This window comes from Chionomys nivalis, chromosome X, assembly GCF_950005125.1.
Source record: "Chionomys nivalis chromosome X, mChiNiv1.1, whole genome shotgun sequence".
Lineage (NCBI taxonomy): Eukaryota > Metazoa > Chordata > Mammalia > Rodentia > Cricetidae > Chionomys > Chionomys nivalis.
The window spans coordinates 380177-406461 of record NC_080112.1 but is presented as its reverse complement, the minus strand read 5'-3'; the positions used below and the strand labels follow the sequence as shown (position 1 = coordinate 406461).

The window sequence follows — 26285 nt, the reverse complement described above, 5'->3', positions numbered from 1 at the left end:
GCCAGACATTCTGCAGGACACAGAAGATACTATGGGGCTGTAGGCTATAGATGGATACCCCAACATTGCAGAAGAACATTGGCTGACAGTCCAGGCAGCATGATGTCTCTGTCAATTCTAGAACTTTGGAAGTTGCTTACAATACACTTCCTGTTTACTTAGGTAATAATACATATCCTTTTGGGGCCTCTGAAGAATTGAAGACAGTTATAGTTTTCCTTAGTTATGATAAAAGATAAATTAGATATGAAACTTTAGACTCACAAAGACAGGATAGATGATAAGAGTATTTTCCTTAATTTGCAAAATGTAAATGGACTAAATATTGTAACTATAATTCTTGTTTAATAACTGTTTTGTATATGTAATTTTACTATGTTAAACTTAAAACCTTTCTTTTTATTTAGACAGAAAAGGAGAGATGATGTGGGATGCCCTTCTGTATATATGTTGCTTTTATTGGATAATGAATAAAGCTGTTTTGGTCAATGGCTTAGCAGAGCAAAACCAGGTGTGAAATCCAAACAGGGATAGAGGGTAGGTGGATTTAGGAGGATGCCATGTAGCTGCCAAATGAGAAAGATGCCTGCCAGAACCTTACTGGTAGCCACAGCCTCGTGGTGCTACACAGATTAATAGAAATGAGTTAATTTAAGATGTAAGAGCTAGTTAATAAGAAGCCAGAGCTAATAGGCCAAACAGTATTGCAATACAGTTTCTGTGTGATTATTAGGATCTGGGTGGCTGGGAAATGAACAAGCGATCTCTGGCTACAATTCATTTACATCAAGTTCTCATAATTCAATTCCTAATTGAGGTAAGGAAGTAAGTAAAGTATAAACAACAATTTTTGTTGCGAGAAGGGGGCAGAGATGATCCAGCAAGACCAAGCTTGTTTGAAAATAATCATTAGAGAAGAGCCAGATATGAGATACACAGAGTTTACATATAAAACTTCCACAATTGTAATGCTGACAGCTACATTGATTTAAATCTTCTAAAATACAAGATGTCAAGCCAGGCATTGTAATGTACACCTTTAATTCCAGTACTCAGGAGGTTGAGACAGGCAGAGCTCTGTGAGTTTGAAGTTAGCCTAGTTTAAATGGCAAGTTCTGGAACAGCCAGGTATATATAGACATGGTCTCAAAATGAAACAAAACAAAAGATGCCAAAATAGAAATATACACATGCAAGAAAGTTATTGGAGTAAATCATGTGAAAGAATATGCAGAGAGAGTTTAAAAACTGGGACAGCCATCATACCATGATGCAGAGCTAATTTCTGAAGGAGATGTAAGCAAGGTTTTAGACTGCAATGCAGTTGTATAGTTTCAGCAAAATTGTTGGAGAATCTTCAAGCCAAAAATGGCCATTAGAAGAATCTAGGTCTCCATGGAATGGTCTTCATTAGTATTCTTGCCTTGCTCATTCAGTACTTGGGAGCCATCCATGGAAACGGTGGCCTTGGCAGGAAAATAATAATGGATTAAAGAATGCAGAAGTTGGGCACTTGGTCAGCTACACTCTTTTTGGTTAGACATTTTAGAGGCACTTTATGGTGGTCACCACAAAAACTAAATTCAACACTGGTTGCCAGAATACTATGGGCCAAAAACATATCTTCAAGCTATATGAAGTCTAATAGGGTCATCTATCAGCCTCTGTTCTTGCCACTAATAAATGCTTCCCCATCAATGCACAAGCAGTAAGGTTTAAGGTACAAAGTTAGAACACACACACAAAATTAACTGATTTGGATTTTAAAATGCACTGCCATATTCCTTCCCTGAGCTGTTTCCCCATTCCAGACCTATCCCTGGTCACACATACTGTGTACCAGCTCAGTCTGGTGAATGTCCCAGATTCCCACCCAAACTTTCTTCACACTCCCAAGCCTATATCAGATAGCACAGATTGTGCATTAGCTGAGGCAGATCAAACTGGGAGTCACATTTGCATGCTTTCTTCATTACTGAACTGAAATAACTCCTACAACACCAATCAACAATGAGTACCAAGTGGCCACAGGACTAATCTACTAACTCTTCATACTAGATTTTAAGTCATACAAGCTTGGGCAACAGCAAAATCAAATCAAACTTCCATATAACAGAGTCAGTCTAGAATCTCACATCAGACCCATAATCAATGAAAGAAGTCCACAAACCCAGATCAACATGTGTGCAAGCAAGCACACACATACTATAAAAGAACAAGATAGTATTCTCCTCCTTATATTCACCAGTCCTGTAGAAATATGACTCAATGAGAATTACCTAGGTCAGGTCCTCAACCTGTGGTTGCAATCTTTAGGGGTTGCAAATCAGATATTTTGCATATCAGATATTTATAATATGATTCATAACAGTAGCAAACAGTTATGAAGTAGCAATGAAATAATTTTATGGTTGGAGGGTCACCAAAACAGGAGGAACTATATTAAGGGGCCACAGCATTAGAATGGTTGAGAACCACTGAACTAAATGAACACCAGGAAATGAAAAAAAAATCAGGATTTTAAAACTGCATTCAAAAAGAGACAGAAATGCTGAAGAAAATTCAAGCTGAAATGAAGATGAAGTTGAAAAACATTAATAACCCAAGTAGAAAACTCAGAAGAATGCTTTGCAGGAATCAATCAAGTAGAAAATAGAATATACAGATTTGAAGATAAAGTAGAGGAATTAAACCACAAAGCAAATATGAAAAATAAAATACATGAAAGGAATTTTAAAAATCCTAATATTCATACGGAAGCAATAAAGGCCCCTGCATAGCCAAAGCAATCCTGAGCAAAAGGACCAATGTTGGAGGGATTACCATATCAGATTTCAAGCTATATACAGAGCTATAGTAATAAAGAAAAAAGCATTGTGATGGCAAAAAAAAAAAAAACCAAAACAGACATGTAGACCCACGGAACATAATAGAACACTCAAACATGAGTGAATGTAATTAGAATCCTCGGATATGGCAAAGATGTTAAAAATATACACTGGAGGAAGGAAACACCATTTTCAACAAATGATATTGGGAAAATTGAATGTTCATATGTAGAAGAGTGAAATTAAAGCCATGTCTACCATCCTGCATAAAATCAACTCCAAATAGATCAGAGACCTTAATGGGAAACCTGAAACACTAAAACCAATAGAAGAAAACATAGGCAGTACCTTACAAGATAAATGTATAGTAAATAACTTTATTAAAAGAACTGTATTTTCTTAGGAATTAAAGTCAATAATTGAAAAATAAGACCTCATAAAACTAAAAATTTTATATCCTAAGAACTTGATTTCCTCCTATGCAGCTATGTTCATTATCACTCTATTTACAATAGTTAGGATATGGAAACTACATAAATGATCTTTAACTGATGAACAGATACTGAAAATGTGGTACATATACAGTGGAATCCTATTCAGCTATAAAGAAAACTGAAATCATGAAAGACTCAGGAAAAGAAAGGGATCTGGAAAATATACTGAGGTAACCCCCACTCTGAAAGAGCAATGTCACATGTTCTCTCTTATTTGTGGATCCTTGTTCCAAATCTTTAGATTTAGATATATAACCTGAAGTAACTGAAGAAGCAAGAAAAGTAGAAAAGGAACATGGTGGGAGTAGGGGATAAGAGCTCTAGGTGTGGGGTATAATAGAATACTAGTTCTATGAAGAGGGAAAGGAGAAAACAGGGAGGGGCTTTAATTGTGAAGGAGTAAGGGTAATACAGAAAGAAAGGTAGGAAAGAGAGATAAATAACACTAAAGATGTTTGAAAAAACCATATAAAACATTTTAAAAGTTTACTTAAACACAAACACACACAGTTTAAATAGAAATATGCCACATGGGATGATAATGCTCTCCCCAACAACCATTATTATGTAAAACAAACAAAAAGCAATAAAACAAAGAAGCCAGCCATGGGAAACTTCCCTTCAACTTGTTGGTAAGAGCAGATCTAAGACACTAATAAAGTAACATAGACCCTTGATCACCTACCAGAACTTGAGTGTAAGACCCTATTGCTGAAGACACTGCATACTTTAGACACAAAATTTGCAGGGATTGAACTGGAAATGATACAGAAGCCTCCTCCCTGAGGACAAACTCTCATCGTGTCCGAAGGTGCTATGGAAGCTGTCAAGGGAGAAAAGGAATCTATAGCCCCACCTAGCTGTTAAGCCTGGAAACCAGGACAATGACCAGTTGGCATGACATCCCCACTAGTGCAATAATGGCAACTATATTTTGAGGGTAACCAATAGACCTACTCAAAAGAGGAAAATTATGACTGGTACTGTAAAGCTAGCCAATTATCCATGGCTGGAGTGATCATAGACCCTGGAGAACCTACCACTGCCATTTTCCTAAATCACAATCTCTAACTGTATTCTAAATACTTACAGGTAAGTGTAGTTAGTTCTCACCCCCAATCAAAGAAGCTTATTTTTGTAGCATACAAAAGTTTCTACAAAGATCTACAACTTGTCCAAATATAGAGAACAAATGAGTATGGGGTGTCCAATCCCAATTAATAAGTCCACAACATAACCCCTGTACCTAAGATCCAGGGGATATCATAGGAGAGAGGGGTGGAAAGAGTATAAGAGCCAGAGTACCAAAACATATGCTACAAAACAGTGTCTTCTATGTATGATAGAGAAGCTATACCCATGAAATCTCAGAATATGGTCACCTAAACAAGATCAGCATGAGACAACAGCAGTTGACATACTAATGTGGACTGAGGAAATTTTCACTCACCCTCTAGATGCAGAGCTATGTACAATCAATGGCTGTAGAGAGAGAAAGAGAGAAGGGGGAAGAGGGAGAGAGAGAAAGAGAATAAGTTTTCTCTAGTATTGCAATCTTGTTTTCTCCTAATAAGCAATCCCAAGTGATCAGTCCTAAATGATTGTACATATAAGTAATAATAACTAGACTCAGTAGGTTGTATACTTATTCAAAGTAAATAAAACACAATGCCAGAATAGAAAGGTAGTTTCATGGTATGGAGGAGAAAAATGACAATCCAAAAAGAAAAGAACCATTAGATAAAGCAAACTGTCTTCAAGCATTATAGGATAATATATAATGAAGTTTAAAAGAGCAGAAATTAATGATAACAACTGACAAAAGCAGAGCTCAGATCTTTTTGACATTAACTGAATAAATACTACTACATATACTTTAATGATGAGAATTTATTATGAGAAAAGAGTACACACAATACACACACTAGGAAATCATAAGGGAACTATTTTGGGAGATGAAGGGTGCCAATGGAAAGGGGAAGGATGGTGGAAGGAAGAGAATGAACACAAATTCCATATTATTTGCAATACTCTTTGGCCAATAACTTAGGCATATTTCTGGCTAACTCTTACCTTAAATTAACCCATCTCTATTAATCTATGTATCGCCATGAGGCTGTGGCTTACTAGGTAAATTCCAGCATCTGTCATGGCTTCTCTCTGACTCCACCTTCTTTCTCCCAGCATTCAGTTTACTTTTCCCCACCTAGCTCTGTTCTACCCTATCACAGGCCCAAAACAGCTTCTTTATTAACCAATGGTATTCACAGCATACAGAGCATAATCCTACATCATAACACTATATTCTATTTCCCATTGTAGTAGGAGGCCTCTTGTTTGGCCCGGCTGCCCAGAACCAAAATAACCACAAGAAACTATATTAATTAAAACACTGCTTGGCCTATTAGCTCTGACTTCTTATTGGTTAACTGTTACATCTTAATTTAACCCATTTCTAGTAAACTGTGCGTCACCACTAGGTTGTCACCTACCAGCAAAGTTTTAGCACATCTGCCTCCAGCAGTTCTATGGCTTCTCTCTTTCCACCTTCCTTCTCCTGGTATTCAGTCCAGTTTTTCCCCACCTACCTAAGTTCTGCCCTATAAACAGGCCAAGGCAGTTTCTTTATTCATTAACCAACAAAAGCAAAACATAGACAGAAGGACCTCCCACACCATCCCATTCGTTGAAAGATTTCCTCTTCCCCATAGCTCCTTAACTAGTTCATAATGAGTAAGGTAACATAGAATCAAAAAGACAAGCATATCATATTTTCCCTCAAATATGAATGTTCTCTTTAAAGATTTAGATATGTATGCTTTATTTAGAATACCTATAGATGATAGGTAATTGCCAAGTTTCTTACCAAGTATATTAGCCAGGGTTCTATAGAAGAGTAGAACTGATAGAATGAATATTTACATATGGAGTTTAAATGGAGTTACCCTATAATGGGGGGCCAATCACAACTAGATACCAGACACTACCAAATAAAACCCCTACTACTGCAAATGGAGACTGTTTGGCTCCTGGCTGCCCAGACCCAAATAATAACACAAATTATATCAAATACAACACTGTTTGGTCAATAATTTAGGCATAATTTTAGCTAATTCTTACATCTTAAATTAACCCATAATTCTTGTCTGTGTTAGCCATGTGGCTTGGTACCTTTTATCAGTGAGGTATCCTCATCTTGTTTCTTCTGAGTCTGGGTGACAACTGCAGATTGAGCCTTTCATCTTCCTAGAAATCTCCTCGCCTGGTCACCCCACTTATACTTCCTGCCTGGCTACTGGTCAATCAGTATTTTATTAAACCAATACAAGTGACAAATCTTTACAGGGTACAAGATCACTATCACACATACTACCAAGAATGAGTTACCTCCTTTTTTTGCATTTCTTTTTTATTTTATTTTATTACTTTTAAAAAAATACCAATCCAAATTCCCACTCCCTCCCCTCCTCCACCTCCCCTCCCACTCACTCCACATACCCTCTCACCCCACCCCCTCCAATCCTAAGAGCATGCTCCAATACTGAGTGGACTTAAGAGTTACCTCTTTTATAATTGTTGGCCAACAAGGTCCCACAGATCCCCAAACATTATATGCAACCAATGCTACTGTAACCCCCATGCCCCAGACCTTGTCACTAAGACCCACTAAAGACACTTACTGAAGATACCACATACCTAAGTTATAGAACATCAAGAACTCTAGCTGTTACCCAATTGGAAGCTTCATCCCTACTGTTTACTCTTTATAAAATTTCCATTCTTCAAAGATGATTCCAAACCTCACCTCGCATAAACTACACAGATATTTATATTTTCTGATGGTCAATGGTACACTTTTAAAAAAGCATTTTATTTACTGTGTGTGTGTGTGTGTCGGGGGTGCACATGTGGAGGTCAGAGGCCCTATTCACAATAGCCAGGAAAGGGAAACAATCTAAATACCCTTCAACAGACAAATGGATAATGCAAATGTACATATACACAACAAAATGAAATCATGAAGTTTACAAGTAAATGGTTGGACCTAGAAAAGAGTATATTGAGTGAGGTAGTCTATACCCAGAAAGAAAGAAAAACACTGCATTTTTTCTTCATCTGCAATTTCTAGTTCCCAATCTTTAGATAAAAGTGTAGTTACTACCCCTCTAAAATTCCAACAATTATTAATTACAGAATAAACAGAAATACCTAAGTAAAATAGCTTAAAATGCCAATAAGAACATGTAGTCACATGTGAGCCAATATTAATATAATCATGAATACTACAAAGAAACAGCCACTTTTGAAATGTTGCTGAACAACAACTATAATATTTTACTTACTGAATGATACACTTAAATCTGAGTAGACTGTATTAGGAATTGTAGTAAAGACAAATTAGATTCTACTTCTAGACAGCAAAGAACAAGAATAAAAAATTGAAAACTTAAATGTCTTAAGTTTTAGCTCAAATTACAAAACAAAAAAATGAACTATACTATTATAAAAAAAATAATAAAATTAGATAATTATAGAAGGATTTTGGAGTGGCCTAGTCAAGAGCTTGGCAAAAATTACTTATTCAAAAGCAAAGGCAAAATGAAAAGTTATCAAAAATACATCAGATATAAGCCAAAATGAAACAATAAACTAAGAACCATTCATTAGACTCTGGCCAGGGAAGCAGGTAGGCTAACTGCAAATATTCAATTTTCAAATCTCTCCTCCAAATCCAAATCTAACACCCCATGCTCATTTCCACCTCTGTAGCAGACAACTTGCTTCAGCCTCCACTTTTTCTGTCACCACCTCCAGATCACAAAGACCTCCTACTTCAAACTTTTTTCCCTTGACTCATCCCACTGTCCAACCCCAGCTTGAGTAGGCAATCCTTCTGAACCCACAGACCACTCTTTCCATGTAATCAGTTAGCCTACCAGTAGATTTTCACCTCTCCCTCCATTCTGTCACATCTAATACCCAAGTCTCATCTCCAACTCTGTAGGAGACCACCTGTTGTGGCCTCTCCTCACTCTCTGCTCCCATTCCCAGGAGACTAAGAAGATTCTGGTGGAACACCCTGCTTTCCACCCTCCTGTGGTCCCCCCTCAACCTCCCACCTTTAGCCAGCCCCCATTTTTAAGGGTCAGTTTCCAGTACCTAGAAACACATTTTACCTAGAAACCCCAGTGACCACACCTATCAAGACCCAGAAAAAAATTCCCTATCAGACAACACACAGCAACCATATTCTCCTAAGAAACAGAAACTAAAGAACGAAAACATCCACTCAACAAAGACAAGACCAGATATCAACATCTAGAATCACAATATTCCCAATCTCAGATGCTTAGATGCCAGTGTAAAAACACAATAACAACCAGGACACTATGTCCCCACTAGAGTCTAGCAACCCTACCACAGCAAGCCTTATATATTTCAACATAACTAAAGCATAAGAAAAAAACCTTTAAATCACCTGTATGAAGATGGTAGAGGTCCTTAAAGAGGAAATTAATAAATTCCTTAAAGAAATCCAGGAAAACACAAGCAAACAGTGGAAGGAAATGAATAAAACAGCCCAAGACCTAAAAGAGGAAAAAGAAACAGTAAAGAAAACCCAAACTGAGGGAAATATGGAAATGAAAAATTTAATACTTTTAAAAAAATACCCATCCAAATTCCCACTCCCTCCCCTCCTCCAATTCCCTCCACACACACACACCCTCCCACCCTACCCCCATCTAATCCTCAGAAAGGGTAAGGCACATTGCCTTGAGGAAGGTCCAAAGCCCTCCCTTCTAGATCTAGGCTGAGCAAGGTATACATCCAAAGAGAACAGGATCCTCAAAAGCCAGTATACACAATAGGGAAAAATCTAATAAAATTTTTAAAAAGAAAGAAAAAAGAATTATTACAAAAAAAAGAAAAAAGAAATCCCATTTGGGGATCAAATTGCCACAGCAAAAGAAATAAAAAAATAAAATAAAATAGGAATTCGAACAGGACTCTCAGAGTCAAGCCTCACCAACAGAATACAAGGGATGGAAGAGGCATTGAAGGCATGAAGGCATAACAGAAGAAATACCCAAGTCAAAGAAAATGTTAAATCTAAAAAAAAAAAAAAATCCTGGTACAAAACATCCAGGAAATCTGGGACAGTATGAAAGGACCAAATCTAAGAAAAGTAGGAATAGAGGAAGAAGAAACCCAGTAAAAGGCACAGAAAATATTTTCAACAAAATCATGGAACAAATTTTCGTAAAATAAAGAAGGACATGTCTTCTTTACAAGAAACATACAGAATACCAAATAGACTGTGACTGGAGGTTTCTCTCCCAGTCTCCCAGTAGTCCCCTTGCCACATAATAATCAAAACCCTAAATGTACAGAACAAAGAAGGAATATTAAATGCTGCAAGGGAAAAGAGCAAGTAACATATAAAGACAGGCCCAGTCAAATAAAACCTGACTTCTTAATGGAGACTCTAAAAGCCAGAAGGGTCTGGATAGATGTAAGAAACTCGGCAGACTCTAAGAGACAGTAGACTCTTAACATCAATGGTCCCAATTATCCAATAAAAAGACACAATCAGGTTTAATGTAAAAACAAGATCCATCCTTCTGTTACATCCAAGAAACACACCTCAACATTGAGGATAGACATCACCTCAGTATAAAAAGATGGAAAATATATTCAAAGCAAATGGACTTAAGAAGCAAGCTGGGTGCACCCCTCGCGGTCCTGACTTCCTTGCTCATATTCTCCCTCCTTCTGCTTCTCATTTGGACCTTGGCAGCTCATTCCGGTGCTCCAATGAGGGTCTCTGTCTCTATCTCCATCCATCTCCAGATGAAGGTTCTATGGTGATATGCAAGATATTCATCAGTATGGCTATAGGATAGGGTCATTTCAGGTTCCCTATCCTCAGCTGCCCAAGGAACTAACTGGGGACATCGCCCTGGGCACCTGGGAGCCCCCTCTAGGTTCAAGTCTCTTGCCAACCCTAAGATGGCTCCCTTAATTAAGATATATACTTCCCTGCTCCCATATCCACCCTTCCTTTATCCCAACCATCCCATTTCCCCAAGCCCACCCACTGAGACAGTGGGGCTGATTTATTGGGAGCTCACCAAGGCCAGTTGGACTAGGACTGAAAAAGCATGGGATAAAACCGGACTCTCTGAACATGGCGGACAATAAGAAGCCAAGGACAATGGCACTGGGTTTTGATCCTACTTCATGTTCTGGCTTTGTGGGAGCCTAGCCAGTTTGGATGCTCACCTTCCTAGACCTGGATGGAGGGGGGAGGACCTTGGACTTTACACAGGGCAGGGAACCCTGACTGCTCTTTGGACTGGAGAGGGAGGGGGAGGGGAGAGGAGTGAGAGGAGGAGGAGGGAAATGGGAGGCTGGGAGGAGGCGGAAATTTTTTTTCAATAAAAAAAAAAGAAGCAAGCTGGGGTAGCTACTGTAATATCTGACAAAATAGACTTCAACCCAAAATTAATCAGAAGACATAGGAAAGGACACTACATGACCATCAAAGGAAAAATCAAAGAGAACACTGTAATTCTTAACATCTCCAAACACAAGGGCCCCCAAGTTTGTAAAAGAACACTACTAAAGCTTAAATCACATATTGACTCTTACACATTGATAGTGGGAAACTTCAATACTCCACTCTCACCAATGGACACATCATCCAGACAAAAGCTAAACAGAGAAATGCAGGAGCTAACAAATGTTAGAAAACAAATGGACCTAATAGATATTTACAGAACATTTCACCCAAACGCAAAAAAACCACACTATCTTCTCAGAAACTCATGGAGCCTTCTCAAAGTTTACCACACATACTCACACACAAAATAAGTCCCAACAAGCACAAGAAAATTGAAATAACACCTGCATCCTATCTGACAACCACATATTAAATCTGGATGAAAACAGCAGAAAGCTTACAAACTCAAGGAAACTGAACTTTCTACTCAATGAAAAATGGGTCAAGTCAGAAATTAAAGACTATCTGGAATTAAATGAAAAGGAATACACAACATACACAAATGTATGGGACACAATGAAAGTGGTTCTAAGAGACAAGATCATAGCACTAAGTACCTGTATAAAAACTTGGAGAGATCTCATTTTAGCAATTTAACAGCACACCTGAAAGCTCTAGAATGAAAAGAAATCGCACACAAAAGGAGTAGATGGCAAGAAATAAACTCAGGGCTGAAATCAATGAAATAGAAACAAAAAAAAATTACAAAAATTCAATAAACAAAGAGTTGGTTCTTTGAGAAAAATCAGTAGGATTGACAAACCATTATCCAAATTAACTAAAAGGCAAAGGGAAAATATCCAAATTAATAGAATTAGGAGTGAAAGGGAGACATACCAACAGACACCATGGAAAACCAGAGAATCATGGAGACATACTTTAAAAACCTGTACCTCATCAAATTGGAAAAATTTAAAAGAAATTGATAATTTTCTTGATAGGCACCACTTACCAAAGTTAAATCAATATCAGACAAGCAATTTAGATAAAACTATATCCTAGTGAAATATACGTAGTTATTAAAAAGCCTCTTAACCAAAAAAAAAAGAGCCTAGTGCCAGATGGTTTTCATGCAGAATTCTATCAGACTTTCAAAGAAGAGTCAACATCAATACTCCTCAAAATATTCCACAAAATAGAAACAGAAGGAACATTGCCCAGTTCATTTTATGAGGCCACAATTATTCTGATACCCAAATGAACAGAGAAAGAGCATTACAGCAAATAGACTTATACTTAACATCCTCTACAAAACTCAACTCCAAATGGATAAACACATAAACATAAAAACAGATACAATGAACCTGATAGAAGAATTAAGTGGAGAATATCCTCAAACTCATTGGCACAGGAAAAGATGTTTTGGACAGACCACTGTTAGAATAGGCACTAAGATCAACAATTACTAAATAAGACCTCATGAAACTAAGAAGCTTCTGCAGGGCAAAAAACACTGTCATTCCAACAGAGTGGCACCCTGCAGAATGAATAAAATTTTTACCATCTATACATCTGATAGAAGGCTAATATCCAAAATATATAAAGAACTCAAAAATTAGATAACAAGAAAACAAAAAAATCCAGCTAAAATGGGGTACACCTATGGAAGAAGGTGAAGAGGAATTGTGTGGGAGCCAGAGGGATTGAGGACAGTGGGAGAGCCTGGCTAACAGAATCAACTAAGCAGGGTTCAGGGGGGCTCACACTGAAGTGGCAATTGCAGAGCCTGCGTAAGTCTATGCTAGGTCCTCTGCTTATATGTTATGGTTGTTGGCTTGGTTTCTTGGGATAACTCCTGACAGTTGAAGCGGGGGTATCTTAGACTTTTTTTGCCTGCTCCTGAAACCTTTTTCTCCTAGTGAGTTGTCTTGCCCAACCTTCATGTGAGGGGTTGTTCCTGATCTTATTGTCTCTTGCTATTCAGTGCTTGGTTGATGTCCCTAGAAGGGCTATTATTTCTTTTGGCGGGGATTAATGAGGGGAATGAACCTGGTGGAGAGGGGAGGTGGAGGAACTGGAAGAAGTGGAAGTAGGGGAAGCTGATGTTGGGATATACTGTATGAGAGAAGAATAAATAATAAAAAATGGGGTACAGATCTAAACAGAGAATTCTCAAAAGAGGAAGTCAAATCGTTGAGAAACACTTAGAGAATGTTTGACATTCTTGGCCATTAGGGAAATGAAAATCAAAACTATGTTGAGATCTCATCTCACACAAGTCAACAGAATGGCCAAGATCAATAAAACAAATGATAGCTCATACTGGTTGAGGATGTGGAGTAAAGGGAACAGTCTCGCATTGTTGGTGGGGATGCAAATTTGTACAGCCACTATGAAAATCAGTGCAATAGTTCCTCAGGAAGACAGGAATTGAACTACCTCTAGGACCAGCTATATCATTCTTGGACATAAACCCAAGGGATGCTCCATCCTACCACAAAGACTGTTGCTCAACCATGTTCATTTCTGTTCTATTCATAATATCCATAAACTGGAAACAACCTAGTTGTTTCCCAACAGAAGACTAGATTTAAAAATATGTGGCATATTTACACAATGGAGTATTACTCAGCTGTCAAAAATAATGACATCATGAAATTCATAGGCAAATGGATGAACTAGAAAAAATCTGGAGGTAACCCTGACCCAGAAAGATACATATTGCAAGTATATATTTGTATGTGGATATTAGCCATTAAATAAATGAGGCTACAATCCATAGATCCAGTGAAGTTAGATATAGAGGAAGAAACTAGAGGGTACAGTACAGATAGGTCTTGTTAGAAAAGAAAAATAAAATAGACAATATGGTTGAGAGGTGGGGCTGGAACTGGAGGATCAAGGGGGGCAAGGGAAGTAATATGGGGAGAGATAACTAAAATTAAGTGTTATTTGAGGAATAGTATGGAAACTTCATACAGTAGAGACTTCCTAAAATATTTACAAATATGGAAGCCATCTGAAGAAAGTTACCAGCTAATGGGGAAACAAAGCTCCCAATTGGCCATCGCTTGTCACCAAATGAAGCACTGGGATTGGCTTACAACTAACTAAGTTGTTGGCCAAAGGGGTCTCTTTCAATCTCCAAATAACCCAGGCTGCTGCCAAGGTTATTTGTTGTTCTCCACAAAATGACAGCAAGACCCAATTGCTGAGGACAAAACCAACATAACTCATTGAACATAGAGAAGTCGAGCTGATGGCCTACATAGAGTCTTCACTCCTATGTTCTAGTAATTTTGGTACAGGAATGCACTTTGCACATTACCAAAAGAGAAATATATTACCAATCCAGCCACAAACACTTTGATATATAATGTTATCCTGCCTGAATGATATGCTAGGGCAATGGTGGCACAAAGCTTGTGGAAGTAACTAACCAATATCTAATTTAACTTAAGGCACATTCCACGAGATGGAACCCATAGCTGAGAGCTAGGGTAAAACCAAATACTACTGGTCTAAACAACAATGTAGTGACATCTAATGATATTCTGCTATACTCAGATCAGTGCCTTGTTCAGTCATCATTAAAGCTTCCTCTTTTGGCAGATGGAAACAAAGATAGAGATCCACAGTCAAGCAATATGCAGAGAATGAGAGACCTCAGAACACTCAGCCCTAAATGGGAAGTCTCCATCAAATCCCTCCCCACATGGTTCCTTGAAGAAGAGGTAGAAAGAGTGTAAGACCCAAGAGGATAGAGAGTAGGACTTGTTTCCTTTGTTGAACAGAAGTTTTTTTTAGTATCATATAATTCTATTTGTCAATCCCTGGAGTTATTCCCTGTGCTACTGGAGTCCTTTTCAGAAAGTCCTTACCTATACCTATATCTCGATGTGTTTCTCTTTGTTTTATTTTCTAGCAATTTTTGGGCTTTATTTTAAGGTCTTTGGTTCACTTTGAATTGATTTGCATACAGGGGAGAGATATGTTTCATTCTTCTACATGTGGATAGTTTTTTTCCAGTCAAAGAAGCTGTCTTTTCTTCAATATGTTTTGATTCCTTAGGCAAAATTTAGATGTTTCTTTCTGGAGCCTTTATTGTATTCCATTTGTCTACATGTCTATTTGTATACTAGCCCACTCTACAAGAAAAAAATGTAATTGTTTTTGAAAAGAAAAATAATGCAATTGAGGAGGGCAAAAATAATTCAAATTTCTCATACACAGATGGTGGTTAATGTGAATTTTCTGAATGTAAAAAAATGTTGCAGCCCTTTCAGAAAAGTCTGGCAAATCATACAAAGGAGTTTCAATATATAATTATACATGAATATAATGTGTTTTAATTACATTTTGCTGGCTTGAAATTTGGAGGGTAGAAGAGAAATGGGATGATTTTTAAAATATTCATGATGTGGAAGTGACAAAACTCTATACTGGCTAGAAACAGATGATGGAGAAGGGTGAGGATGCCTCATAACTGAGCATGTTTAAGGTCCAATTCCTGTCTCTCTCCTATGTTGTTGCATTTCTATGCTCCTAAGGGCAGTAAGTGGGTTGTCCTAGTACAGAGTAGGCATTCACTACTAAATGGAGTATGAGGAATACAGGAAAACAGATTAAAAGAGCAAAAATATGGCTAACAAAACAGTCACCAGTGGGTCCTTCCAAACTATCAAGCCTAAAGTCACCCTCAAGACCATTCAACAGATGTTCAGCGCCACCCCCCTGAGACCATTCGAGAAGCCATTTGTCCACTTTCTTACTCAGAAGAATATCTCCCTTCTTTATCAGCCACTTCTTGCCTAGAACTCGCAGGTGTGGCACAGGCTGGGCTTTCCCATGATTCTCTCATTGCTTTCAGTCTTTGCATGGGACAATAGGAGCTTTATGTACAGCTCAAATAAACATGAGGGGTGCCTGGTGTTGTAGAAAAGGTCATAGTGGGACTCAACTGGTGGATCTCTGATCACCAGGTAAAGAATCTCAAGAGCAAAGAGGTTTACTGATTCAGGAATTTGGTCCTCAAGCCTCAGTTTTAAAAGGCAGAAAACACAGCTGCTGAAAAAGCTTAGACACTGAATGGATATTTTGCTGCCATTCTCAGAGTTGACAAACAGGGGCAGAGTAGTACTGACTCCTGAGACAGACACCAAGACAAGGAAGCTATCTATCTGTTCCAGTTTTTATTTCCAAGAAAGAAGTAGGAGGAACACACAGTAGAAGTCCTCAAACTCTACTAGAGCAAACATTCTGTTCATCACACTGCTTATGAGATAATGTATAAATTCTTTAATATTGTGGTAAATTATATTTTCTTTTCATGGTTGTTCTACAATAAGGACGACTTGGAAGTCCCAATATTTGTCCAAAGAGTTCATATTACTTCTGTATCTTTGTAGTCACTTACCTAATGTAAAATGAACTGCTTTTAAGTTTTAACCAAAGTGTATCCTGCTAAAATGCAACAATAAAATAAGACCACTGTAGGAGAATGGATTATTGAAGTGCTCCTAAATAGGAGAGTTCAGCATTTTTATTCAGTAATTAAATAGTGAAACTTAAAACTATTTTTTTCCATGAAATTTACTGGTGGTATATTATGTTCATTCAGTACATAACATTTTGGACAATAATTTTGTTTAAATTTTTTACTAATAAAGTATTCATAAGAGCATTTTAGAGTTGATATTCAATTTGTGCACTAAATGAATTATTTCCAATAGTTTAGAAAGGTTCTTCATAGTTTTTTTCAGAACAGAAAGAAAGGTTTCTAGCCTACCTTCTCCCAAGACTTATTCTGCAACTACATTGACAGCCCTGATCTGGGTAAGAGGTGCACACTAAGGGTAAAATCTGGTCAGAGAACATTAGTGAAAATGAGAGAAAGACAGCAGCGCTGTAAATTCTTGCAAAAGCAAGTTTCCTCCCTCAGCTTCATGGCTGAGCAAAATGAGGCATGCTGAACTGTAGAGACCAAATGAGTGACGAATTCAGGGCTGGAAGGTCTAACCGAGTTTGAAAACATGTATACTGGGTGTCATTCTCAAACGCAGCTTGCTTCAGCTCTTTCACAGTGTTAGGTAGGCCCCAAAATGCCCTATGCTGATCTCCAGGACTGTGTCGCAAAACTAGCACAAATCGTGAGAACAGCCTTGCAGCAAGGAAAGAAATGTTTTCCTCAGCCAGTGTAAGGTTAGTATTATCACCCTGGGATGGGGATTGGAGCCGCCACTGCCCACTGTGCCAGGCCCCAAAGCCCAAGACGAGGTGAATCCGTGGGTCCTGGCCACCTAAGACACCCCTTCCCAGGCCCGAGCAGCGGCACCTACCTGTGCTGGAGGTTGAGACTCAGAAGTTTGCGGAGACAAAATCATGCAAAGAGTGGCTGAAGCGCAGCCTAGTCACTCCTTTTGCTTTTTACTACCCAGCCCCCAAGGCAGACTGACTCCCGTTCCCCCTCCCCCAGCCTGCTCTAGCCTCGCAGAGAATCTTAAGGCCCCGCCCCGCTCCTCTCCTTCCGGTCTTGCAGGAGTGGGAGCCTCACGGGGGCGCCTTTAAAGACTAGATTCCAGAAAGATCAGTCAAGTACTCTAGTTTCATTGAACAGGTATGGAGGTATAATAAGAGAAAGACGGGTCCAGGATATTAAAATGCATGTAAAATTCTGGTTGCCTTCCTGCTATTTCTGTGCTCTTCTATAATCTGGTTATGCTAATATTAATAGTAGTTTATCGAGGTTTTGTAAGAACTAAATTTCTTACATTATCTTTCCATGTGTCTCATCCCTCACTACTGGATTTCCATACATTCGGAAGAGCATTTTGAATCAAAGGCCCAGTTACAGTGCTAATATAGTGAGCCTTAGAAGAGGAATAAACCACAAGGAATGAGCAACCTTGTGTGAATGAAATTTAATAATAATGCATAATAAAAAACTAAGAAATGAATCATGAAATAATATGTCATAAAGGTACAAAAAATAGTTTTTCAATCCAACATCAACAGAAGAAGAAAACATTTTTATTATTACTGAGGCTTTTAATATTTCTCTATGGTTTTATCCTGGAATTCTTTCTGTCTGCAGTTGTTTATTTAGAAAATTGATATTCTTTTTTTAAAATTTAATTTAGGTATTCCTCTGTGATTCTTGCACTGTTATTTTCTATATAAATATATATTCTACTTTATCACTGAGTTCATATGCTTCACATATCAATTATTCTGGACTATAATTTCTCTTTCTGCAGATCTCTACCTTGCAGTAAACAAGCAGCATTTTGAACTTTTGTATTTTTCAAATACAAAGAAAATTTTTTCAAACTTGATTTCCAAGCATAAGATGTATTCTTTAATATCTGCTAAGAATTGCCTAAGGTCACTGAATATACACAGTAAAGATTATACCCAAAATGTGAATTAATGCTAAGAATAACTAAATAAAATGAAAATCTAGATTTAATCTGACTGCTATTCTTTCATGCAACGAATATGAATTCTTAATATATGTCAAACTTTGCAATGATCTCTGAGTATAAAATGATGATCAAAACTAGGACATAGTTCATGCCTTTGTAGTTTTATGCTTAAAGAACAAATCAGTGGGGACCAGGCAAATAAGAAAAAGGAGAATATTCCAGATAGAAGGAAAGCATGATCTAATGTCTGGTAATATGAAGGAACCTGACAATAGTGAATGAGTTTCCAAGATGAGATTAAAACCTAAGTAAATCATATACAATGGGAACTATAATAAAAAACAGGTAAAAACCTAAAAAGAGTTCTTTCAGAAAAAAATATTTTCATTGGCTCTAGATACTTGACATCAGTCTGTAATAAACCATGCTAAGAGCTTCCAGAAAATAATACATGGACTCAAATATTGCTATTATAAACCTATGCCTTAGTAGCAGTGATGGTGGGTGCCTTTGGTACATGATGCTCCCCAGAAACAGAACAAATAAGGGAGGAAAAGTAGATACCCTGAATGCATCTATGTGGAGCACACCTACAAATTTGGTCAAAAGGCTTTGCTTCTCTGAACCTCAATGTCCTATTTCATATGTGGGTATAATACTAGTATCTATCTCACAAGATTATAATGATTAAATGAGACCATGCATGTAAAGTTATGTCTGTCAAGCAGTGTTAGTATTATCTGTTGTTAAGATAGTAATCTTAAAATACAGTATATTTTAGTGGCTGAAATAGAGGAAGTATGAATAACCAGGCAAGACAAAGTCCAAGTACAATTTGATCAATAGTAAATGGATAGTAGAAGAAAAGTTTCTTGTCAGGGGACATGGTGGCTGGCATATGCCTTTAATCCCAGCACTTGGAAGATAAAGGCAGGAGGATCTCTGTAAAATTCAAGGCCATCTTGCTCTACATAGCAAGTTCTAGGATAGTCAGGACTACATAGAGAGTCCCTGTCTCAAAAAGAAAGAAAGAGAGAAAGAAAGGAAGGAAGGAAGGAAGGAAGGAAAGAAGGAAGGAAGGAAGGAAGGCATTGAAATTATTTACTTGCTGACTTTCTTGATTGTGCGTGCGTGTGTGTGTGTGTGTGTGTGTGTGTGTGTAACAACTTACATAGTGTATGAACTTACATACTGTATGGCACAGAACATATTTTAGGAATGAGTAAATATATGGATGGATTAAAACCTCGGAACAGCTAGGCATAATTTCACAAACTTGTAATCTCAGCACTAAAAAGACCCAGTCAGGAATATCATGAGTTTGAGATTAGTCACTTCTTCATAATGAGAACCTGCCTAAAACAAAAGGCCAAAATTCAAACAACCAAATAACCTAGGAACAATGTGTTAGGATACTAAATAGAAAAAAAAAATCCCACAATGGTATTTTCTTCTGTTCCTAGAAAATACTAAGCTTGTTTGTGTTCAACTTCCAAATTATAATATGCACATTCATTTACCCCTGCCTTCATTGCTTATAATCCAAGCCATGGCCTAAAATTATTTTTATGTAAAATCATACAGTGCATATTTTCAGCTATTTTTGAGACATATATAATCTGTCTGCAACTAAATCCTAATTTTATAAAGTTGCAGTAGCCACAGATCACAAAAAAAATACATAAATGAATGTGTGTGTAGGTGTTCTAGTAAAAATTTATTTACAGAAACAGGAGGCAAGATTGGTTCTGGTTCTGTGGATTATAATTTGCTTGGGGCCTGGAGAGATGGCTCAATACTTAAGAGTACTGGTTGCTCTTCCAGAGGTCCTGAGTTCAATTTCCAGCAACCACATGGTAGCTCAGAACCATCTATAGTGGGATCTGATGCTCTCTTCGGGCATAAAGGCATACATGCAGATAGAGCACTCATACATAAAATAAATGAATAGATCTTTTTTTAAAAAGATAAAAAGAATTTTCCAACTCCTGATCTAAGCAAACTTACCATCATGTCTTATATGGGCTACTGTAGTGAATGATGTATGGGAATCATTGTCTGAAACCAATATTATTTCTGTCTTGACATCTTAGTTTTATTAACATTTTTATTGAAATTTCAATTTTTTTAATCTTACTCAGACCTTAAAAGTTCAAGCTCAAGCTGTACTTACTAATTTGAATTTGTGCTAGTCAAAATGGTCCTTAAAACTGTTAAAAGGATTAGATAAATTTAGGCCCACTTATTTGATTGAAGAACAACTCATGAATCTGACAACTTTCTGTATCAGAAAAAGTTCAGAGAGCTCTACCCCCACCACATGGGCAATCAGTATTTATAAATAGAACATGGAAATGATGTACAAAATTATCTTGTTTGGTTACAGCTTGTGGTTCCTGTTGTTTAGGCATTGTCTGAGCAATTTACAGCCTGTAGTTGTCTGAACCTCAGCTGGTATGATAAGAATGAAATTACTACAGTTGTCTCCCTTTATCTTTAACAGATACGTTTCAAGACCCCCACAATGGATAGTAGATACCATGTATATAGTTCCTAACTATGTACATCATAACTATATATGTTTGTCACACTTATTATAAACAGCAACAGAAGGGAAGAGTCTAAAGAAGGAAGATTTATTTTGTCTAATCATTTCAAAGTTTTCAGCCCATGTTTGGCTGCAGTGTTTTGGGCTGAAACAAAGCAGAACATTATGGAATTGGGAGCATATTGGCAGAGGCCACTTATCTCCTACCTGATAATGGTCAGGAAGGAGAGAAAGAGAGAGACCAGACTGAGGCCAAGATGTGCCCTTCAAAGCAAAACTCTCAGTCGCCCACTTCCTCCAACTAAGCACCATTTTGCACAGTTTCTTGACCTCCCAATTAAATATTGTCTTCAAATTTTGTATCCTTGAAGCCATTGGTTAGGTCAGAACTTTCACAGATGATTCCAGAGAATTGTACAGCCTTTCCTACCCTCCAAGCACCTCTCAATCGAATAAAGCCAATAATTAGTAATAAAAATTATTGGTAAAATAGGACAATTAAAACAACATGCAGAATTAAAATTATTTAAAACTTAAAAATTGCTCATTCCTAGAATTTTAAATGTAATTTTTGAGAACAGCTGACTGAAACTTGAAAGAAAGACTAGATTAAGGAGAACTTTCATATTATTAAAATAGGTTTCAGTATGTTCACATATTAAGTTAGATTATCATTTGCTACATATATAGACAATCTTAGACCAAATTTAGTTAAATTTAACACACATATCCTTTGGGTCAGCTTCTCAGTTTTAAGATTGATCAAAATCCTAGACACCAATGTCTTCCTGTCACCATCTTGACTTGTTTGGTCTTAGTATGGAACCCAAAAGTCACAATGTCAAAAAAATTATTCATATTTTTGTTATTCTGTGATGAGATCACTTAATACACAAAGAATGATTGTAATGTGATTGTTTCAAACTTTTGAGGCAAGACCCTGTACCAGGCAGACTATTGTGATAGCTCACAGTAGGATTTTACTAAGAAACTAAAAACTAAAATGTGCTCTTTAACAAGAGTTTCCATGAAATGAACTCATCAAAAGTAAAATAATAATAATTCAAAGTTCAGATAATAAAAATAGTTCAACAGTATTCAAGTGTAGTTGTTTATCGTTTTTGTTCAGGTCATGGTGGCAATTAAGGATCATAGTTCACTGTGATGTGGCCTGACCTAAAGAAGTAGTCATTTCTGTTGTGCACAAAGCTGTGGTAGTATGTCATATCTGAAGATTCATAGAAAAGAACACAAAAATTGGAAATGTTGGAAATAGATACACTTGTCATTCACCACTCAAGATCCCAGTCAACCAGCTGCCAACTTCATATATATGTGTGTGTGTGTGTGTGTGTATTTATTTTTTGGTTATATTAAACAAACAGCAAAATTGAATATCCTTTTTTATAACATTTATAGTGATAAATGAGGAGATAAGTTTAGTTCTGTTTAGTAGCACACATAAGAACCTAATACAGAAAAGAAAGATCTAAATCCATGTGGTATTTTATTCAATATTTTTGGTGTTACTGTACAAAAATGTTCAATCTACTGTTTATGAAGTGGCTTTACCTGTCCAATATCCTTGAAAGTCTGATTTGCTATAAAATACAAAATATTCCAAGACCGAGCCCCTAGGAACCTTTCTTGAACCTTCTTTGGGATAAACCAACTCTTTTTCACCGTTTTATTTTGTTTGTGTGCATGATGTATATGCATGTGTCTGTGTGTTTGTGTATGAGCACATGGACCCACGCATGTGAAAGCTGAAGGAGGATGCTAAGTATCCTATCTGTTTGCCTTATTTACTTGAGGCAGAGCAAGATCTCTCACTGAACTTGAAATTTGCCATTTTAGCTAGGCAGGCTGACTGACACCAACGCTGGCTTTTACTTGATTGCTAGGGACTTGAATTTAGTTCTTGCTTTCACAACAAATATTTTAACCCATTGAGTCATCTTCCCAGTTCTTCTTCTCCATTTTAAGGTTGATGCCTGTAGTGATGATGCGGGAAGGCCTGCTTTTTGTCCCACCTGGCTCCCGCATGGCTAGCTTTTGCCCGAAATAACAACACACAAATTGTATTCTTTTAAACACTGCCTGGCCCGTTAGTTCTAGCTTCTTCTTGGCTAATTCTCACATCTTGATTAACCCATTTCTAATAATCTGTGTAGCACTACGAGGTGGCGGCTTACAGGGAAAGATTCAGCATGTCTGACCTGGTGGCTGGATCCATGGCAGGAGAGGCATGGTGATTGCCTCACTTTCCTCTTCCTCCCAGCATTCTGTTCTGTCTATTCCACCCACCTAAGGGCTGGCCTATCAAATGGCCAAGGCAGTTTCTTTATTAACCAATGAAATCAACACAAAACAGAAGACCCTCCCACATCAGATGCCAATTTCATTCACAACTGTTTTGGTTTAGGAATATTGGAACTGTTAAAGGTTCTTTTAGGAAAAGCTATTTGGAAATCAGGAGTGAACAGAAAAATCTAAATGAGGGAGGAGACAGAATGACGCAAGCATATTTTTCAGAGGCAACATAGGTCATTGGGGGCTGGAGAATGAGCTGGAAGTAGTGGATATTTGAACAAAGGTTCATTAAATTTATCCATCCATTAGTCTGTATATCTTGTGAATATGACAATGTAAAACTTTCTTTAGTGCTCCTCTTTTTGTGTGTGATTGAGATTGAAGTTAGGGTTTTATGCATGGTAGAAAACCATTCTGCCAACAAGTATATTCTCAGCCCATTTAGTGGTACTTTTAGAGAAGGACAAAATGGCTATAACCAAATTTAATGAAGAAGACCTTACTGAATTGAATCCTGTGACATCATATCAGCAATTATTCATATTCATGTATGTAGTTTCTGGGTATTAAGTATAAGATATCTGTAAATTCAATCTATGTTTTGTAGGTATAGAATGTATAGGGTTTCTATACTTGGGTAGCAAGTAGTTGACTGATTACACAGTTCATGGTACCATTTCCAGTGAATATATGAAAGCACCTAAGATTGAGAAATCTAAAATATCAAGGATAATTTTGTACTCTTTCCTTCTGGTTTTAGGTAATTCTCAATGAGAACATGGAGAAGCATTAACATTAAAAGAGTCCTAATTTAGGGTATTAGACTGCAAAGTCAACAATTGCTCTCTTACTTTTCTCCACTACAACAGCATTTTAAAGCCAGCTATAGTGTAGTTCCATGAATTATACTTTATAGAAAAGGAAGAAGACAGCAAGAAAAAAAGATAAGACTTTCATGATAGCACTTAAGTCTTAATCTATGACCTTTGGAAAACTGCCTCAGTCAAAGATAATATTTGCATGTTGGGAAATAATTCCCTAGTGAGCTTTACCTTGAGGTTTCTGAAAGGAGAGTTCTAGGAATATGAAAGAATTCTTTTTTAAAAGGTCCTTTTGAGCACCAAGAATTGAGACCCTGATGTTTTGCTCCAGTTCAAGCTCACACTGCCCACTGTTTAATAAATAATAGGGCTGGAAAGATGGATCAGAAATGAAGAACACTTGCTGTTCTTGCAGAGGACTAGAATTCAATTCCAAGCACTCATGTTGGGTGGCTGACAATGGCTTGTAACTACAGCTCCAGGGGATCTTGCACTTTTTTCAAAGGATAAATTTTTAAATAAGATATTGTAGACAATTTGAATTGGATAAATCTTATGAAATTCATTTATCTTAACAATTTCTTTACTGTCTGATTTAGGATGAAGTTCTACCAAATTATTTTTTGTATTTGTATAATTTGTGATGATGAGATAATTCAAGTTTAAGTTTTATGATTATTATTGTTACATATATATATACTTATAGTTATGTACAAATATGTAAATACAGCTTAATTGAGTCTGTTTTTGTTGTCTGTGTGTATATGGTTTCAGAATTGACCACTCTGCATTAGACAACCAATTAGGAGTCAAATGGAGTCCTGTTGAGAAAGTCCTTTCCTATACTTATGTCTTTTAAGGCACTACCCGTGTTTTCTTTCACCATTTTCAGTGTTTAACTTTTTACATTGAGGCCTTGATTGACTTTGATCTAATTTTTGGACAAGGTGATAGGCATGAGTATTATTTTACTCTTTTGTGTGTGTATTTTATTCAGCACCATTTGTTGAATACTCTGCCTTTTCTTAGTGTACTTTTCTTGTTTTACCTCTATCAAATATCAGGTGACTATAGTTATGAGGACTCATGTTTGGGCCTTTTATTTTATTATATTGGTCTACATGTCTGTTGTTTTTTCTAGTACCATGGAAAAACTAAGTCTGTCTAATCCCAGATTTTTTTTTAAATGAGAGGTTCATTATTACTACTTCAATTTCATTGTTTTTTATACTTATGTTTAAGTTTCAAATTATAGTTTTATATCAGTTTACTTTTGATGTTAATGCTCAATTTTTAGATAATACCATGCAATTCCCCTTTATCCTAGGTCACCTTGATTAAAAATAAGATTATTTTTTACAAGAGCTATCTTCTATAAACTCTATAGAGGTTTTTCATTCACTCAGCTTTTGTCTTATATTTTTCTTATTTAAGAACAACTAGTTATCTGCTTTAGGAGATAATTTATACTTTTTTTCTCTTAAAAATAACAAATTAGTTGGGCAGTGATGGCACATGACTTTAAGCTCAGTACTCAGGAGGCAGAGGCAGATGGACCTCTGTGAGTTCAGGCTGGATTTGTCGATATATATTGTTTACATTTGACTTTATCATGAAATTTCTTATTTTCTTCATCTATGGTAACTGAAAGATTTTCTGGGTATAGAAGTCTGGGTTGGTGTCTGTGGTTTCTTAGATTCTGCAGATTATCTCTCTAGGATCTCCTATCTTCTAGAGTATCCCATTTTAAGAAGTATCCATTTTAATAAGCACCCATTTTAAGAAGTATCCATTTTAATAAGTTTGGCGTAATTCTAACAGGTTTGCCTTTATATGTTACGTTTCCCCTTGCAACTTTTAATATTCTTTTTTTGTTCTGTATGTTTAGTGTTTTGATTATTTGTGTGGGGGCTTTATTTCTGCACCAATATGTTTGGTGTTCTGTAAGCTTCTTATACCTTTTTAGGCATGTCTTTCTTAAGGTTAGGAAAATCTTCAATGGTTTTGTTTAAAATATTTTCTGGGCCTTTGAGCTGGTATTCTCCTTCTATTTCTATTATTCTTGGGTTTGGTTTTTCATAGTGTCCCATTTTTCCTGGATATTTTGCATCAGAATTTTTTAGATTTAATATTTTTGACTGATATATTGATTTCTTTATCATGTCTCTATGTCTGAGATTCTCTCTTTTGTCTCTTGTATTCTGTTGGTGATGCTTGCAGTTGTAGTTTCTGTTCACTTACCTAGATTTCCCATCTCCAGAAATTCTTCAGTTTGTGTTTTCTTTATTGCTTCTATTTCCATTTTCAGATCTTGGGTAGTTCTATTGTTTTTCCCCTTGGTTTTCTTTAAGGG

General features: G+C 36.8%; 1 protein-coding gene across 5 annotated transcripts in view; it reads right to left on the bottom strand.

The window, feature by feature from the left end:
* Positions 1-26285, bottom strand: part of Tmlhe (trimethyllysine hydroxylase, epsilon) — a 206093-nt gene that overhangs the window by 99210 nt on the left and 80598 nt on the right. The window contains exons 1-2 of one of the 5 annotated variants that reach the window (XM_057760304.1): positions 17165-17280; positions 4773-4804 (exon numbers count right to left, since the gene is read on the bottom strand). The exons of 3 other annotated variants lie outside the window; for them this stretch is intronic. In XM_057760304.1, the coding sequence (XP_057616287.1) occupies positions 4773-4804; positions 17165-17209 (77 nt within the window). In that variant the 5' untranslated portion in view covers positions 17210-17280. Of the gene's footprint in view, positions 1-4772; positions 4805-17164; positions 17290-26285 lie in introns of those variants that run through there. One more of the 5 variants, XM_057760305.1, reaches the window with a different exon arrangement.